This window comes from Pan paniscus, chromosome 10 (assembly GCF_029289425.2).
Source record: "Pan paniscus chromosome 10, NHGRI_mPanPan1-v2.0_pri, whole genome shotgun sequence".
NCBI classification, from domain to species: Eukaryota; Metazoa; Chordata; class Mammalia; order Primates; family Hominidae; genus Pan; species Pan paniscus.
In genome coordinates this window covers 76,159,634-76,177,724 of record NC_073259.2, presented here as the reverse complement: position 1 = coordinate 76,177,724, position 18,091 = coordinate 76,159,634, and the positions used below count along the sequence as shown (strand labels likewise).

At 38.6% G+C, this 18,091-nt stretch overlaps 1 protein-coding gene across 1 annotated transcript; it reads left to right on the top strand.

Moving 5' to 3' along the window:
* The first annotated feature begins 2,218 nt into the window (after positions 1–2,218).
* IFNG (interferon gamma) lies at positions 2,219–7,082 on the top strand. Its single transcript, XM_003808705.4, has 4 exons — positions 2,219–2,426; positions 3,663–3,731; positions 3,827–4,009; positions 6,435–7,082. The coding sequence occupies exons 1-4, from the start codon at positions 2,313–2,315 to the stop codon at positions 6,567–6,569; spliced, it is 501 nt and encodes a 166-aa protein (XP_003808753.1). The 5' UTR covers positions 2,219–2,312; the 3' UTR covers positions 6,570–7,082.
* The last annotated feature ends 11,009 nt before the right edge of the window (positions 7,083–18,091 follow it).

The window sequence follows — 18,091 nt, the reverse complement described above, 5'->3', positions numbered from 1 at the left end:
TTGTATAGAGAATGTAAGATTAATTTTAAGGAGGATAATTTTGGAAAAACTCAGGGAGATGGTAATTTTTAAGCCGGGCTTGGATGGATGGCTACTACTCTCAGGGGCACAAATGAGAGGAAAAAGAACTCAAGACCAAAGAAACAGCATGAGCAAAGGTCCAGGGTATTTTTTTTTTTTTTTTTTAAAGAAATGACTAGGCCGGGTGCGGTGGCTCACGCCTGTAATCCCAGCACTTTGGGAGGCCAAGGCGGGCGGATCACGAGGTCAGGAGATCGAGACCATCCTGATTAACACAGTGAAACCCCGTCTGTACTAAAAATACCAAAAAAAATTAGCCGGGCGTGGCGAGTGCCTGTAGTCCCAGCTACTCGGGAGGCTGAGGCAGGAGAATGGCGTGAATCCGGGAGGCAGAGCTTGCAGTGAGCCGAGATTGCGCCACTGCACTCCAGCCTGGGTGACAGAGCAAGACTCCGTCTCAAAAAAAAAAAAAAAAAAAAAAAAAAGAAATGACTAGTCATCCAATGTGCCAAAATAATAATAAACTTTTATTAGTGATTACTATATGCCAGGAAAAATTCCTAGCACTTTATGAGGATTACCTGATTTAATTTTCAACTGAAGCATGGAAGAAGATACTATTATCAAGCCAGTTTTACAGGTAAGGAGACTGAGTCATAGAAGATTTAAGAAGCTAACTCACAATCATATAGCTAGATAGTAGAGGAGTCAGGAATCAAGTTTGCCCCATAACTGCAATACTGTTATGTACACAGTGCAGGTAGAAATGCAAAGTGGGTTTGAACCAAAGAGTGGAGGGCTTTTTGTGCCATCCCAAAGTGTTGTACTTCATAAATAAATTACAAAGGAGGAGAAAGAATCCTATTTTTTTTTGTATCTGAAAGACAAAGAAATAAAAAGTTAAAAAGATTCTCTGTTAGTACTGATTATTTGGAACAATAAATTGTTTAGAGCTATGCTGTTCAATATAGTAGCACCTAGCAGTATGTGCCCATTAAGCGTTTGAAATATGACTAGACCAAATTGAGATGCACCGTAGGCTTAAAATATACACTGTATTTCTTTCCTTTTTTCTTTTTTTCTTTTTTTTTTTTTTTGAGACGGAGTCTTACTCTGTCACCTAGGCTGGAGTGTAGTGGTGCGATCTCGGCTCACTGCAACCTCCACCTTCTGGGTTCAAGCCATTCTCCTGCCTCAGCCTCCCTAGTAGCTGAGATTACAGGCATACACCACCATGCCTGGCTAATTTTTTTGTATTTTTAGTAGAGATGGGGTTTCACCATATTGGCTAGGCTGGTCTCGAACTCCTGACCTTGTGATCCACCCGCCTCGACCTCCCAAAGTGCTGGGATTACAGGTGTGAGCCACTGCGTCTGGAACTCCCTCTGGGAATATTCTCTACACTGTATTTCAAGGATTTAATATGACAAAAAGAATGTCAAATGCCTTATTAATAATGTAGTATATTGATGCATACTGAAGTAATATTTGGGATATATTGGTTTACATACAATATATTTTAAAATTATATTTACCTTTTTAAAAATCTTTTATTAATGAGGCTACTAGATCATTTAAATTTACCTGTGTGGCTTGTATTATATTTCTACTGGGCAGTGCTGATCTAGAGCAATTTGAAACTTGTGGTAGATATTTTACTAACCAACTCTGATGAAGGACTTCCTCACCAAATTGTTCTTTTAACCACATTCTTTCCTTGCTTTCTGGTCATTTGCAAGAAAAATTTTAAAAGGCTGCCCCTTTGTAAAGGTTTGAGAGGCCCTAGAATTTCGTTTTTCACTTGTTCCCAACCACAAGCAAATGATCAATGTGCTTTGTGAATGAAGAGTCAACATTTTACCAGGGCGAAGTGGGGAGGTGCAAAAAAATTTCCAGTCCTTGAATGGTGTGAAGTAAAAGTGCCTTCAAAGAATCCCACCAGAATGGCACAGGTGGGCATAATGGGTCTGTCTCATCGTCAAAGGACCCAAGGAGTCTAAAGGAAACTCTAACTACAACACCCAAATGCCACAAAACCTTAGTTATTAATACAAACTAGCATCCCTGCCTATCTGTCACCATCTCATCTTAAAAAACTTGTGAAAATACGTAATCCTCAGGAGACTTCAATTAGGTATAAATACCAGCAGCCAGAGGAGGTGCAGCACATTGTTCTGATCATCTGAAGATCAGCTATTAGAAGAGAAAGATCAGTTAAGTCCTTTGGACCTGATCAGCTTGATACAAGAACTACTGATTTCAACTTCTTTGGCTTAATTCTCTCGGAAACGATGAAATATACAAGTTATATCTTGGCTTTTCAGCTCTGCATCGTTTTGGGTTCTCTTGGCTGTTACTGCCAGGACCCATATGTAAAAGAAGCAGAAAACCTTAAGAAATATTTTGTAAGTATGACTTTTTAATAGTACTTGTTTGTGGTTGAAAATGACTGAATATCGACTTGCTGTAGCATCTCTGATAGGCTGTCATCTCTTGTAGGCAGTCATTTTGAGATTTGGTGTTATTTTGTTAATTGTTGACTAGATGAGTTCCTTGACTAAATAATCTAGATATTGTTTTAACCTTCCGCTCAGTTTGTATAGAGACTTAAAAGGGATTTATGAATTTTCCAAAAGATGGGCATAATATGGGTATGAAGCATAATGATGTTAATAATTTTGTGGTGGGAACTCATTCAGTTGTGATAGTCAAGGAGTATGCAGATTGAAAAAAATGATTGGTTGTTAGTTTTTGACTTCTCAGACTCTAAGGTCAAGATTAGCCTTAAAAAGGTAATAGGAAACATTTACAAATTAAAGTAAAAAAGGTCCTTAAAGCTTTGGCTTAAAAAAATAACTGATAGGTGATTTTCTCCAAAGAGTGATTTCAACATTCTGCTTCTCTATCTATATTACTTGTGAAGTATTCCTGAACTTCGTTGCTCACTGGGATTTTGGAAGAATTATGATTCTGGCTAAGGAATGTTTAAAAATTTTAAGTGAATTTTTTGAGTTTCTTTTAAAATTTTATTGATGGTTAATGAAAAGTTTTTACATTTTAAATATTTCATTATTTGTTTAAAACTTAGCTATTATAATTATAGCTGTCATAATAATATTCAGACATTCACAATTGATTTTATTCTTACAACACAAAATCAAATCTCACACACACACACACACACTCGCACATGTTTGGAACTATCTTTTAAAGCTCGTATAATAATACCCTACAGGAAGGCACAGTAGATGTAATAGAAACCTGTACCATTGGGGGGCAGTATTTTATAGTGGGGTGGCTTTGCTGTTTTTTGTTTTTGTATTTTTTAGCCTAGCTTGAAAATACTTTCTTTAGCTTACTATAGTTTTTGGGACCTTTGGAGTATCATCAGCTTTGTTGAGCTCATTTGTGACATTGCAATTTAATGGCTGTATTGGGAAATAAAAAAGCTAAAAGAGCATAATAGTCTTTGTCTATATCTCACATAAGCCTTTTGGGAATACTTATTGTTAGAACTAAGCGGAAGAGTTGAAAAGGAAATCAGTGAATATTGTCACATCTGAGTTCAATGAAACTTGAAATGTATTTTTAAGGCAATTTATGGGCTAATTGTAAACCAATTTTTTCTTTTTCTTTTTTAGAATGCAGGTCATTCAGATGTAGCAGATAATGGAACTCTTTTCTTAGGCATTTTGAAGAATTGGAAAGAGGTAAGCTGAATATTCCCATTTGGCTAATTTTCCTGTTGCTTGCTTTCTGATAGATAAATTCACATCATCCTCTGTTTGTGCTCTTTCCTTCCAAGGAGAGTGACAGAAAAATAATGCAGAGCCAAATTGTCTCCTTTTACTTCAAACTTTTTAAAAACTTTAAAGATGACCAGAGCATCCAAAAGAGTGTGGAGACCATCAAGGAAGACATGAATGTCAAGTTTTTCAATAGCAACAAAAAGAAACGAGATGACTTCGAAAAGCTGACTAATTATTCGGTGAGGCTATTTAAATTCTTTCTTTGGTTTCATTGCCGAGGGTCTTGCAAAGCATTTATTCTCCAGAAAGTAGACATTAGCTATTTAACAGTTGCTAAAGCTATGAACTCAACTCATGGCTGAAACTCTACCTTACTATTTCCATTCGTGTTTGGGTGACTTTGCAAAGCCAGTAAGAGAATCGCTGAAGTATGTAATGTAGAAAAATGCTGGCATTGTAACTATTGCGTAAAGACAGGTGAGTTGACAAATCCAGTGAAGAGGAAGTAGGTGAGGAAGCAGCGGGGAGTACTGAGAAGCAGTTCTCTCATTGTCCCTTGCTCATATGATGGAAATTCTCTTACTTTGAATGAGAGGCTGTCTGTCTTAATGGAAAGAGCAGTGGGAGGAGCTGAGAAGATGTGTGTTCTCCTCCCAACTCAGCCACCAAGGAACTGTGATGAATCACATGGCTGGCTGGGGCTCAGTTTCCTCATCTTAAAAGGAAACTGTTAGGTTCACTGCATAAGTTTGATGACCTTCTTTGCTCCAAAACTCTACAATGCAAAGAATAGAAAATGAGAATGAGATAGAAGAAAGCTACAGTCTTTGAATAGGTACCAGGGACACCCCACTGCAAGTCTCTAGCCAACCTATCAGATTGTACTGCCCAGTTAGAAGCAAGAATGGTTGCTGTTTGTTTGTTTTTAGGGAAAAATAGATAGAATGTATACCTTATGAAAAGATTGTTCTATCAACTCGCTATCAACTTTCAGAATATCTCAGCTGGAGAACTCCTTAGACTCCTAAGTCTTACCTCATGAACTTGTATCTTTAAGTTATGGCTTCTATAAACAGAAAGATAACATTGAGGCATAAAGACAAATCATGTTTTTCAAAATGTTTTCTAGAAGACAAAGGCCTCTAGATTCCTTTGGGGTTGACTTTGATACAAATGGGCTCAAATGAGAGGGACTGGGTCTTCAAGCTAGCATTTGTGTTCTTAGGATTTGTGCTCAGCTTTCACTATTGCTGGGCCTGCCTCTCACTCCTCTCATGTAAGCCCCCAGAAACAGAAAGGAGAGACATGGCAACAGGTCTCCTTTGGTTATAAACTAGACACTCGGCACTTGTTTCTAATCCAGTGGTGCCCCTGGTTTACTGTTCAGTCCTGGATAAGTCTCTTAGTTTCTTGGTGATGATTTGAACATTGGAAAGTAAAATCTGTCACTTGCAAACACACAGCTTGTCGAAAATGTTTTCTACTCTGCAGGAACTGGGACTTAAAAAAATGAAAAAAAATCTGTTGGTTTCTTCCTTCTGGAAGCTACAAACCTCCTGTTTCCTGATGGGCAATCTTGAGTGAGCTCTATTAATTATTATTCTCTTTGGCTCAGTTGCTAAGCCATTTTATGCATGTTATGCCCTTTGACAATTAGTCTTTAGCTGTAATCCCCCAGCCATCCTCAGAAATGTGGTGAGGTAGCCATAGTGTTCCCAAGATTAGAAAAAATGTAATGGCAGAGCCAAGAGGAAGGTAAATGGTCCACATTTTATGAAGCATCATCTAAATGGCCCTATTGGTTAGAGTGAGGAAATGCAAGTAGTTCAATTTGCTTGCCTAGAAGGCAGGGTACTGGAAAAGTTGTTGCAATTCCTACTTTTAAACTTTATATATCAGTAAGCCATATATAAATATGATTGGGGGTGTTTATTTTAAAATCTATTATGGAAATTGAGAGACTGACCTAATCTGGGAGAAATTAAAAATTACAGTTTTCACTCGTTTTGGATTTGGTGTTTTCTAGGGTACCTAACCTAGATCAGTGGTTCTCAAACTTAGGTGGATGTCAGAATCACCTGGGGAGCTTAGTGAATGCACAGGGCACAGTCCTTCCACTTCATGCACCTGGATCTCTGAGGTCTTTAACAGGTTTCCGGGTTAATCTGCTATGCACAACAGTGAGAATCATTGACCTATAGTTACTCATTTGATGCATACAGGAGAGACTAAAGTATAAAGTGATATAATTGGTAGATTGATGATAGAGAGGTCATAGAAACAGTCTCATCCTCCTTTAGATGAGAAAATAGAAGGTCAGAGAGGTTAAGTAGCTGGCTCAAGGTCAGAATTATTGCATGCATGAGATTCAAACCCACCTTTTTATGCTGACTCCACACCAGGAGTCTTTTCACTATATAATTTCAAGAATCCTATAGAAGTAGATTTAAAGATATGTGATGGACTCCACCACATTATAGCACAACTAGAAATGTAATTGTAATTTTTAGCTTCAACTGCTGAAGAAGTAAATATTGTATATTAAGGTAATACGGTCCATTTTTTAAAGGAATACTTTTATTTTCACTGACCATCATGACATTAGCAGAATATCCTGATGGCTTATGTGCCTGAAATTAATTTTGCTCTTTTCTTTCTCAATAGGTAACTGACTTGAATGTCCAACGCAAAGCAATACATGAACTCATCCAAGTGATGGCTGAACTGTCGCCAGCAGTTAAAACGGGGAAGCGAAAAAGGAGTCAGATGCTGTTTCGAGGTCGAAGAGCATCCCAGTAATGGTTGTCCTGCCTGCAATATTTGAATTTTAAATCTAAATCTATTTATTAATATTTAACATTATTTATATGGGGAATATATTTTTAGACTCATCAATCAAATAAGTATTTATAATAGCAACTTTTGTGTAATGAAAATGAATATCTATTAATATATGTATTATTTATAATTCCTATATCCTGTGACTGTCTCACTTAATCCTTTGTTTTCTGACTAATTAGGCAAGGCTATGTGATTACAAGGCTTTATCTCAGGGGCCAACTAGGCAGCCAACCTAAGCAAGATCCCGTGGGTTGTGTGTTTATTTCACTTGATGATACAATGAACACTTATAAGTGAAGTGATACTATCCAGTTACTGCCGGTTTGAAAATATGCCTGCAATCTGAGCCAGTGCTTTAATGGCATGTCAGACAGAACTTGAATGTGTCAGGTGACCCTGATGAAAACATAGCATCTCAGGAGATTTCATGCCTGGTGCTTCCAAATATTGTTGACAACTGTGACTGTACCCAAATGGAAAGTAACTCATTTGTTAAGATTATCAATATCTAATATATATGAATAAAGTGTAAGTTCACAACTACTTATGCTGTGTTGGACTTTTTCTAAGTGAGAACTGGAGTGAAAGAACTACCTATTAATGAATTAGTAGGGAGGGGAGTCTTCTTAGCTGTGGAAATTTTAGAGTTGCATTTGGTTCCATTAAATGTGGTATTTCTTTCCACTAGCATTTTGTTGGCTTTCGCTTTTCCAGTTAGCAGCTCTTTGAATTATCTTTCTAAGATACAGATTTAATTATGTCACTATTCAATTCAGAGGTTCTGCTATGGAATGTAGTTTAAACTGCTTAGCTTGGCACACAGAGATTTATTTCTAGCCCCTTCTCCACCTTCCTATTCCCTCCTTCATTTCAGAATCTTCCTCTCCCTCATCCAATGCTGGCAAACACCAGTGGGTGTGGAGTAGTGGGTGTAAGCTCTAGGGAGAAGGCTTGGATTGGAATCCAAGTTATTCCATTACAAGTAGTGTGACCTTTAGTACATTATGTATATTGTCTAAGTTTCAGCTTTATTGTCTGAAAAAGAAAAATAATTGTGTGTTCCTCATAATATTGTGGTACGAATTGATTCTTTCACTCAAGAAATATTTATTGGAGTACCTACTATGTGCCTGGTGCTGTTGTAGACCTTGAGATACCTTACTCAAGCAAAACAGCCAAGGATCCCTGCCCCTGGGGAATTTGAAATTAAGCAAGGGACAGATAAACAATGAACAAAATACATAATATGTGAGTCTATTGCATGGCATTCTCTAAGGTGATTGGTGTCATGGAAAAATAGTTAAAGGAGAGCAGGACAGGGAAATTAGGAGTCCTATGTATGGTGGAGTGGGAGGGCTAGAGGTTTAAAAGGGTAATTATATGTGGCCTTATTGAGGAGATGCCATTTGAGGAAGCGCTTTAAGAAGTAAGTGAGGTAGCTATTTGAATTCCAGGCAAAAGGTATATCCTTGTAAAGGCTCTGAAGAGATTTTCCTGGAGTGGTAGAAGAACCAGCAGACCAGTGTGCTGGGCCCAGAAGACGGAAGAGAAAATCAGCCACACTTGAGAGGAATTCAGGGGAAGCAATGTCCTTAGGGGAGGGCCAGTTTATCTTTTGAGAAGGAGGAAGTTGAGGATATGATGGATTTGGTTAGTTCTGGGCTGTAAATTCCAGAAGACCCAGTGAGACAAAGTAAGAGAGGCTGTCATAAAAGGGAATGTGCATAGGGATGTGTTGTGAGTCTGAGACTTCTTATGATCACCGACATAAACAAGATAATGGATATAGTGAGATTAGTTCTACCAGCTGTGGAACATGTAGTGGTGGCAAGATCATGAATGTCAAGGATAGAGAGGTTTAGACATCTGGGGCTTCCTTCTCAACAATTTCACATAACCCGCCAACAGCAACAGTAGGATTATGTGAAATAGATCACACAAAGGATCATTTGAGTCATTGACAATAATCAGGGGTCATTATTTTGATTATTGGGTAACTAAGTGACAGTGGGTGAGATCTGATGCTAAAACTTTTGAATCTTTGATGAAGCAAGATTGGAAGTAAATTTGGTTAATTTTGGCACAACTACAGCTAATATGATCTGCTACTGGTGTCTCCACTCTTGTTTGAATTAAGATTCATTGATGCAGACTTTGATGTATAAACAGATGGAGGGCTACTGTGAAGCTGTCTTGCCTGGACCACAGTTCTAGACCATACTTCTGGGGAAGGGATTGGAAATTCCCACCATCGATCATCTTGAGCAGTGATTAATCATACCATGTGTAATGAAGCCCCAGGAGATAAATTTTAGTCTAGGGCTGGATAAAACATTCCCTCTCTCTGAGGTTGGTCTCAGTTTGGCCCAGACTGTGAGACATGAAGAGATATAAACTGTATTAGGTGCTGTGATTATAGCAGGGAATGAGACAGGGAGAAGATCCTTTAAGAGAACTTGAGTTGAGACTGGCCTATGCAGTGGTTGTCAATTATTCTCTATGTTGTATGTTTCTTCTCTTATGAACACACCTAGTTTCAGAAGTGTGATGGAGCTTGTAGGAGGGATGGACCATGCTTTAGACTAAGACACCTTGGGGGCTGATTCCTCTCCCAATGCCAGCAGGGGCAGGTATCTCCCTAATCTTGTAAGCAGCTGGGACGGCAGCCTGGGCTTGCAGTGGGAGAGCCCTTATCGTATAGCTTTCACCCTTAGTGACTTTCAGAAATTGCTGGCATATGCTTGCTGGTGGGGCAATTTTTGGTGATTAAAACTTGAGCATGAAGTGTCAATGGATTTTCCTGTTCTTTCTTATCCTGTTCTCTTCATTCTTCTCTTCCTCTCTCTTCCCATTTGAACAATATTATTCTAAATCAATTAAGTGCATCAGAGTAAGGTAGATATCTGTAATTGCCCACTATGGGCAGCCAAATTCCAGGCACAGTGTGTAGGGAGGAAACCTGGTGTGGAAGGTGTCAGAACCTGAGCAGAATGAGGAGAAGGTCCTTGAAGAGGTGGGTGAGCATATTAGTTTCCTATTGCTTTGGTAATAAGTGACAACAAACTTAGTTGCTGAAAAAAAAAAGCCACGTTTATTATCTTATCATCATGGAGGACAGAAATCCAAAACTAGGCTCAGTGGGCTAAAATCAAGGCATCGTCAGGGCTTGTTCCTTCTGGAGACTCTAGGAGACAATCTGTTTCCTTGACTTTTCCAACTGCTAGAGGCCACTCTCATTCCTCAGCTAGTGGCCTCTTCCTTTTTAAAAGCCAGCAGAAGAGTATCTTCCAGGCTCTCTCATTCTCTCTGACTCTGATACTCCCGATTTCCTCTTATAAGGACCCTTGTGATTACATTAAGACCTCTTGAATAATTCAGGATATTGTCTCCTCCTTCTTAAGATTTTTAACTGAGAAGTTTTTTTTTTTTTTTTTTTTTTTTTTGCCATATAAATCAACAGTCCCAGATTCAGGGGACTAGGATGTGGACATCTTTGGGGGTCCATTATGCAGTCTATCACAGTGCGGCAGCCTGATATGGGTCCTCTGAACCTTAGCCTAGCAAGGAGGTGCCCATGTGGAAGAATGGCCTGGAGTAGGGTGTCAGAGTCCAGGCAAGGTGAGGAGGACATCTGTGTCCTAGGATGGCCCAGCATGAGTGTTAGAGTGAAGTAAGAATGGCATCTGCATAGGGGAAGACATATCAGTGCAGATGGGAAATTAATTAAGTAATTATATTAAAGATAATGGGAGCCAGTTTTCCTCACTATTGAAGGAAGGTACAGTACAGAAAAGGAGAAAATTAGAATAAACCCTATGATATTGAATTAGAATTAGATGTATCAGTATTAACTTACACTCTTCAATATATAGAGGTAGATATAGAAATAAATAATAGATAGAAATATTAGTTCACCCTAACTCTGTCCATTGAGGGGGCCTGGGAGTAGTAACATCTCGATAACAATGAGAACACTGATCACCCATATCTTGACTTCTAAATACCATTCTTTGCTAGAATGAACCAGAACTCCTTGGAGAATTGGCTGATCCCAGAACAGGGGTAGTGAAAGTACATGAAGTGCTAGAAAAAAAAGAAGTATTCAGAGGATGATGGAAACATGTTAAAAGGCACAGAAACCAGCTTGAAGGGACTCCCACTGGTTAAATATGAGAAAATTTGAGCATCAAAATAAATAGTGATAGTAATGTATTATGACCTATTGAATATAATAGGAAACCATGAGTATATATTGATATAAATGAATACACCAAAAGTTTGATGAGGAATGGTATAGCCACATCATTGCAAAATATCTCCCTACAAAATATTTATTAATTACAAACTGGAAAGGAGTAATTTTATGGTAGAGAAGCTTAGCAGATATCATCTTAATCAAGGAATAAAAGTGAAAATCCTTAGTAATGAGATAAATGAAAAGGGTATCCTACCTGATAGGATGCAAGAAAACGAACACAGCACACCTTTTGTGATATCTCTGTGAAAGATGCATAACCTATTCTAGTCATGAGAAAACATACAAATGCAAACTAAGAAGCATTCTACAAAATATCTTGTCTGTAGTCTTCAAAGTATCAAAGTTGTATAAGTTAAGGAAAGACTAAGGACTGAAGAACAAGTTCGTTCTGAAATGAATTATAGAGACATGATGGCTAAATGCAATGCAAGTTTCTAAACTGAATCCTTGTGCAGTAGAAATCATTTTTAGAACAACTGGTGAACTTGAATGAGGTCTGAAGATGAGAGAGTAGTAATGTATCAATTTAAATTTCCTGATTTTGAGGTTTGTATCATGGTTAAGCAGGACATGTCTTTGTGGGTAGGTAATGCACATGAATGTATTCAGAGGTGAAGGGGCATCAGGATAGCCACTTACTCTGAGATGATTCAGGAAATATAAAGCTTTTCCAACTCTTCTGTAAGTTTGCAATTTTATTCTTTCTTTTAAGACAGGATCTGACTCTGTCACCCAGGCTAGAGTGCATTTCGTGCAATCACGGCTCACTGTAACCTCCGCCTCCTGGGCTCAAGCCATCCTCCTGCCTCAGCCTCCCGAGTAGCTGGGACCACAGGCATGCACCACCATGCCCAGCTTATTTTTTATTTTTGTACTTTTTGTAGAGACGTGGTTTCACCATGTTGCCCAGGCTGGTCTTGAACTCCTGGACTTCAGTGATTCATCCACCTTGGCCTCCCAAAGTGCTGGGATTTGCAGGCGCCCAGCCTGCAATATTTTTTCAAAATATAAATACGAAAAAGTCACTCTGAGATTATTTCAGAGTCACAGACTGGTGAGGTCTAAAATTCTTGATGACTCAGAATTCCGCATATTTAACTTGCAACAAGGTGAAATTTCCAAAAGTAATCACACCTCTATATTCACCCCATCCCCATGCTCTTCTTGTAATGTGACTGACACTCCCCCAACTTAAAGATGAGGGTATGTTCCTCCCCTAAATACTGGGTGGGGGCTTGTGACTTTGCTTACCAGTGAAGTGAAGTGGAAATGAAGTCACATCCTTTGAAGTCTAGGGTGCAGTCTCTACCTGGCTTCTCTCCATCTCAAGACTTTTGCCCTCAGAACCCAACATCATGTTGAGATGTTCAGGCTGCATGGGGAAACCATGTGTGCATATTCTGGCCAAGAGTTCCAGTAAGGCTTCCACTCAGCATCAGCACAAATCATCAGATGTGTGTGAGCAAGCTCTTAGATGATTGTAGCTCCAAGCATTTGAATTTTCCAACTGAGGCCTCAATGAAAAAAACCATCATGGGCTGGGTGTGGTGGCTTACACCTGTAATCCCAGCACTGTGGGAGGCCGAGGTGAGCGGATCACCTGAGGTGAAGAGATTGAGACCATTCTGACCAACATGGTAAAACCTTGTCTCTACTAAAAATACAAAAATTAGGTGGACATGGTGGCACATGCCTGTAGTTCCAGCTACTCAGGAGGCTGAGGCAGAAGAATCGCTTGAACCTGGGAGGTGGAGGTTGTGGTGAGCTGAGATCATGCCACTGCACGCTAGCCTGGGTGACAGAGGGAGACTCCATCTCAGAAAAAAAAAAAAAGAAAAAAAAGAAAAAAAACCATCATGACAGACTTCCAATTTTAGCTCCAACATATACAGAGCATGGAAGTTGTTACTCCAGCCTTTAAAACAAGGAAAAGCTGGACAAATAAAATCAGCGAGTTTTTTAGTTCCATCATAGAACGGAATTTGCAGGACAAACTGCCACAATAAAATCTGGAGAGTAGGCAAATCCAGAAATTCACAGCCAAGATCTGCTTACTTGGACCTGAATCCACTGGAGTAATTAACTTGTTAAAACACTTAAATGGTAATTTTGATGACTTGCTGGAGGCTGAGTGTGGACTAGCATGGGAGTGAGAAACACCTGGGGGCCGAACTGTGATGGGTCCTCCATGTCTTCGTGAGCATACCTACAGAAATCCCACCAAGTTCTCCTGGTGAAGTTCTGACAAAGATACCCCTGTGGCTCTGGCAGGGGGAGGGGACGAGTAACCTTCTGAAGTATGTCCAGAAACAAAGGTCTGCTCTCCAGGGGAAAGGCTTTACCAGACTCCTGTGAGAGGGCTGTGGGGGAAGGATGTTTCTCTAACTTGAGTCCCTTCTAGTTGTCCTGTTACACCTAAAGCTATACAAGAAGAAACACTTGTGAAGATCACAGTCCTGAGACACAGGCCCACTAAAATGCTGAGATTTAAAGATTATAAAACACTTCCCTTTCCCCATACTTTACTACATACCACGGGGCTCCAGCAATAACAGTGGATCACAGGTGAAAGAGCTGCAAGGCACAGACTCTGTCTAAGTAGGAGTAGTTACGGAAGCACAAGGTAAAGATGGGAGACAAAGGCAAGAATGCCAGAGAACTTGAAGCCTCTGGCACACGGAAAGGTGAGAGAAAACACAGCCTGAAGTGATACAGCAAACATCAAAACCAGACTCGGATATGACATAGAGTTTGGGATTACCAGGTAAGAAATTTAAAATAACTAAAATTAATATGTTAAGGGAGAAAGTAGACAACATGCAAGAACAGATGGGTAATGTCAGTAGAGAGATGGAAATTCTAAGAATCAAATAGAAATACTATAACTAAAAAATACTGTGACAGAAATGAAGATTGTCTTCGATAGGCTCCAGTAAACACAACGTATCAGTGAGCTTGAAGAGAATCAGTGAGCTTGAAGATAGGTAAATAGAAACTTCCCAAACTGAAATGCAGAGAGAGAAAATGAAGAACAAGCAAACAAACAGAATAGAAAAAAACACACAAAAAAGAACTTCCAAGAACTGGGGAGGGGACAATATCTTTTTTCTTTTTTCCTTTTTTTTTTTTTGGCAATTTCAAAATATGTAGCAAAACAATAGATCCTCATAGAATACTGGGCAGAACAAATTGCCATAAAACTACCCCTAAGAATATGCTATGGTTTGTAAGAAGTTCAGGTATTGTAAACTTAATCTCCAACACAATAGTGTTGAGACAGGGACATTTAAGAGGTGATTAGGTCATGAGGGCTGTGCCCTCATGAATGGATTAATGTCATTATTGAGAATGGGTTAGTTATCCTAAGAGTGGGTTTACTTTTAGAATAAATTCAGCCTCCTTCTCCTCCTCCTCCTCTGAACCTTTCTCTCTCAAGCTCTATTGCTCTCTCTCATCCATGTGATGCCTTTTGCCAGGTTGTGATGCAGCAAGAAGGTCTTCACCAGGTGCAGCCCCTTGGCCTTAGGTTTCCCAGCCTCCAGAACTGTGAGACAAATTAATGTCTGCTCATTATAGATTACTCAGTCTCAGGTGTTCTGTAATAGCAGCACAAAATGATCTAAGACAGAATATCATATTCAAATGGCAGAAAAACAAAGAGAAAATCTTGAAAGAGCCAAAGGGAAAAAACACCACTTTACCTGTGGAAGAACAAAAAATTACAACAGGCTTATTTTCAGAAGATATGTATGTTAGTTTCCCATTGCTGTTGTAACAAATTACCACAAACTTGGTGGCTTAAAACAACACAAATTTGTTATTTTCCAGTTCCGGATGTCATAAGTCCAAAATCAGTCTCAGTGACTAAAATTAAGGTGTAGGGAGGCTCTGTGTTCCTTCTGGAGGCTCTGAGAAGAGAATCTGTTTCCTTATCTTTTTTAATTTCTAGAGGCTGCCTGCACTACTTGGCTCACAGTCTGCTTCCTCCTTGTCAGCTGAGTCCTTTTCATGCTGCCATCTCTCTGGTTCTCTCTCTCTGCCTATATTACCCATTTATAAGAACCTTTGCTTTCATATTGGCTTACCCAGATAATCCAGGATAATCTCCTCATCTGGAGGCCAGGTGATTACCAACCTTAATTTCATCTTCAACCTTAATTCTTTTCCATTTAACCTAACATATTGGTCGAAGAAAACAGAGGGTATACAGATTGGAAAAGAAGAAATTAAGCTGTTCATAGTGACATAATTGTCTGTGCAGGAAATCTCAAGGAACTGACAAAAAGTTCTTGGAACTAATAAATGAGTGTTGCAAGGTGACAGGATACAAGGCGAATACACAAAAGTTAATTGCTTTCCAATATACCAGCACTGAACAATTAAAATTTGAAGTTAAAAACATCATTTACCATAGCACCCAAAACATGGAATAGGTATAAATCTAACAAAATATGTACAGGACCTCTATGTAGTAAATTACAATGCACTGATGAAAAACATCAAAGAAGATCTAGGTAAATGGAGAAACATTCCATGTTCATGGATTGGAAGACTCCATATCATTAAGATGTTATTTCTTATTAGCTTCATCTATAGATTCAACAAAATCCCAGCAAGTATTTTGTAGATACCAACAAATTTTGAAATTTATGTGGAAAGGGAAAAAACATAGAATAGCTAACCCTATACTGAAGAAGAACAAATTTGGAGGACTCATACTATTTAACTTGAAAACCTACTATAAGGCACAGTAATTAGTACAAAATGGTACTGGTGAAAGAATAGCCATATAAATCAATAGAACTGAACAGAGAGCCCAGAAATAGACTCACACAAATATAGTCCACTGAGTTTTGACAGAGTAAAGGTAATTCAATGGAGAGAGCATAGATTGTTCAACAAATGTTGCTGGAACAATTGGATGCACATATGCAAAAAAAAAAAAATCCTAGACAAAACTCATGGCATTAAAGCTATAAAAATGAAAAACTAGTGAAAAAATTTAGATCAAATACCAAGGACTTATTATTTTTGAGTCCTTGCATTGCTGTTGTTTACTAATTGTATGGGACTCTTTTTGGGATGCTAGAACGCTAGGAGACTTACACTTGTGCATTCTTTCATGTTCCTTTGAGGAAGATTGTGACTGATGCCAACAAGATGAACTGTCTGAATGGAAGCTGACTTGGCAGCTGATTCCAGGAAGGATAATACTGTGATTTTTCATTTTTGCTTGAAATGAAAATAAGTAATTGTGGGACACCAAAACTAGAAAAAAAAAAGGATTATAAACTAATTTGTGAGAAAGGAGAAAAGAAACCTTGTTATATTGGAAATATCAATATGGAATTGACTTAAAAAAAAGGTAGTTACTTATTCTGCTTTCAGTACAAGGGTCACTTATTTGAAATCACTCTGTTCTGTCCTGACTATTAAGGTAAAAACAATTCGTTGTGTATTCTTGTACTTAGATTTGAATTTCTTTGCTAAAGAAGCAAAGAAACAAAATTTCTTTGGTAAAGAAATTTGATATCACATTTGGAATGGAAAAGTTCAAGTTGAGCTCAGGATATCTTGTGGCCTGTTATTTGTCACCTGATATTTTATTGATATTACCATCTTTCTTGCCACAGTTATGCAAGTAGCTTTATGCCGCCTCATTTATTGAGTATTTGGTATTATGTTAGCCTCTGCTAGGCCTTTATTTGTTATTATTATATTGTTAATATCATAGTATGTGGTCTGTGACAGGCTCAGCACTAGCCCCTGTTGACTTGCCTAAAGAAAAGCACCTGTTGATGAATCAAAGCTGTGTATTAAGCCTACTATAGTAAGCTTGACAAAGTCTTACTAGGTCTCAGAACCTAGAGGTTCAGAGGAGGTCAGGAGGATATTTATAGGGCTTGGGGCTATGGGATCAAGTGGTTTGAGAAAAGTCTTTTAGTAAAGGGAAACTGAGATTGGGGAATCTGGTGTGTTGATTTAGGTCTGGTGGAAATGTAAGGCAAGGTTCTTGAAGCAATTCTTGACATATAAGTAGTCATTTGATAATTGTTTACTCAGGGGAGCAATCTACTGTCCTGAGAAGGAGGTCGTTTGTCCAGTTAAGCAAATGATTTGTTCAGATAAATTGATTTTCAATACTTTTCTGAAGCAAGCAGTGAAATTATTTACTGGTTTCTTTAAGTCATCTTGACCAAGGTGGCATTCAGCTTCAGTTCCGCTAGTTAAGCTATATGGACACGGGTGGTTGTAGTTCTCACCATGACCCATTTGTCAGTCTCCTTTGTGACCTCTGACTCCTGGGTTGATGTGCGAGGTCTATTTTTGATACATTCTTATCAAGACGTAGAGCTTAACTCCTCAAAATAACATACTCACACAAAAGCATTAATACTCAGCAATTCAGAATAGTTTCTGAAGGTGTCGGAGGGTTTTTCAGGGAAACACGATTGTCAGTATTCCAGAGATTTTCTTTTTCCAAAGTTCTGCCTCAGCTGCACCATCATGGAGAGGGGAGAGTTTTCTCTTTCCTCTACACAGTACCAATTTCTTTTCCTTTCCAGGATTTCCTCCCAGGAACTTCCAATTCTTCACTCTTATTATCCAGAGTAGCTTCCTCTCTTCCTTTGAAGATTTGACTGGAATGGAATCCATCCCCTAAGGTTCAGTTTCCAGTGTAAGTTTATCAAATCATTTCCCACAAAGCCAGGCTTCCCCATACAAAATCCTTGCTACTAAAAAGAATTTTTTTTTTTTTAGTTTAGTAGCTTTCACATTTTTCATGATAATTTTATGTGTTAGACATTATCACATAGTTACACTAAATGGATAATTGATTGAAAGAATTGGAGAGGGTTGAGAAATCTTGATTTGTCTGTAATATAATCAGCATCTGAGTGCTCTGGGAGAAAATACAAGGCCAGAAGTGCCTTATCCTTTTCTGTTTACCTAAAATGAGAATCTGGCTGCTCCATGACAGGGCTTCTTTTGGGCAGATGGTGATGAAGGATCAAAGGTGAAAGTGCCATCACCAACTAAGCTGCATTTTATATGCATTCTATTTAATCTTCACAACAATCTTATCAATGAGGCTTGGAAACTATAAATAACATTCCCAAAGTTTTGCAGCTAAAGAGATCTAAGTCTAACTGAATCCTGAACAAGAGCTGTTAAGTACAGCATGTGCTCACTAGTTGCTCATTAGTATAATTTTACACTA

Excerpts from the sequence above, each read along its gene's own strand:
- IFNG (XM_003808705.4), top strand. The coding sequence starts at position 2,313 with ATGAAATATACAAGTTATATCTTGGCTTTTCAGCTCTGCATCGTTTTG. Across the intron at positions 2,427-3,662 it reads AAAACCTTAAGAAATATTTT|AATGCAGGTCATTCAGATGT; the intron begins GTAAGTATGACT and ends TTTCTTTTTTAG. Across the intron at positions 3,732-3,826 it reads TTTTGAAGAATTGGAAAGAG|GAGAGTGACAGAAAAATAAT; the intron begins GTAAGCTGAATA and ends TTTCCTTCCAAG.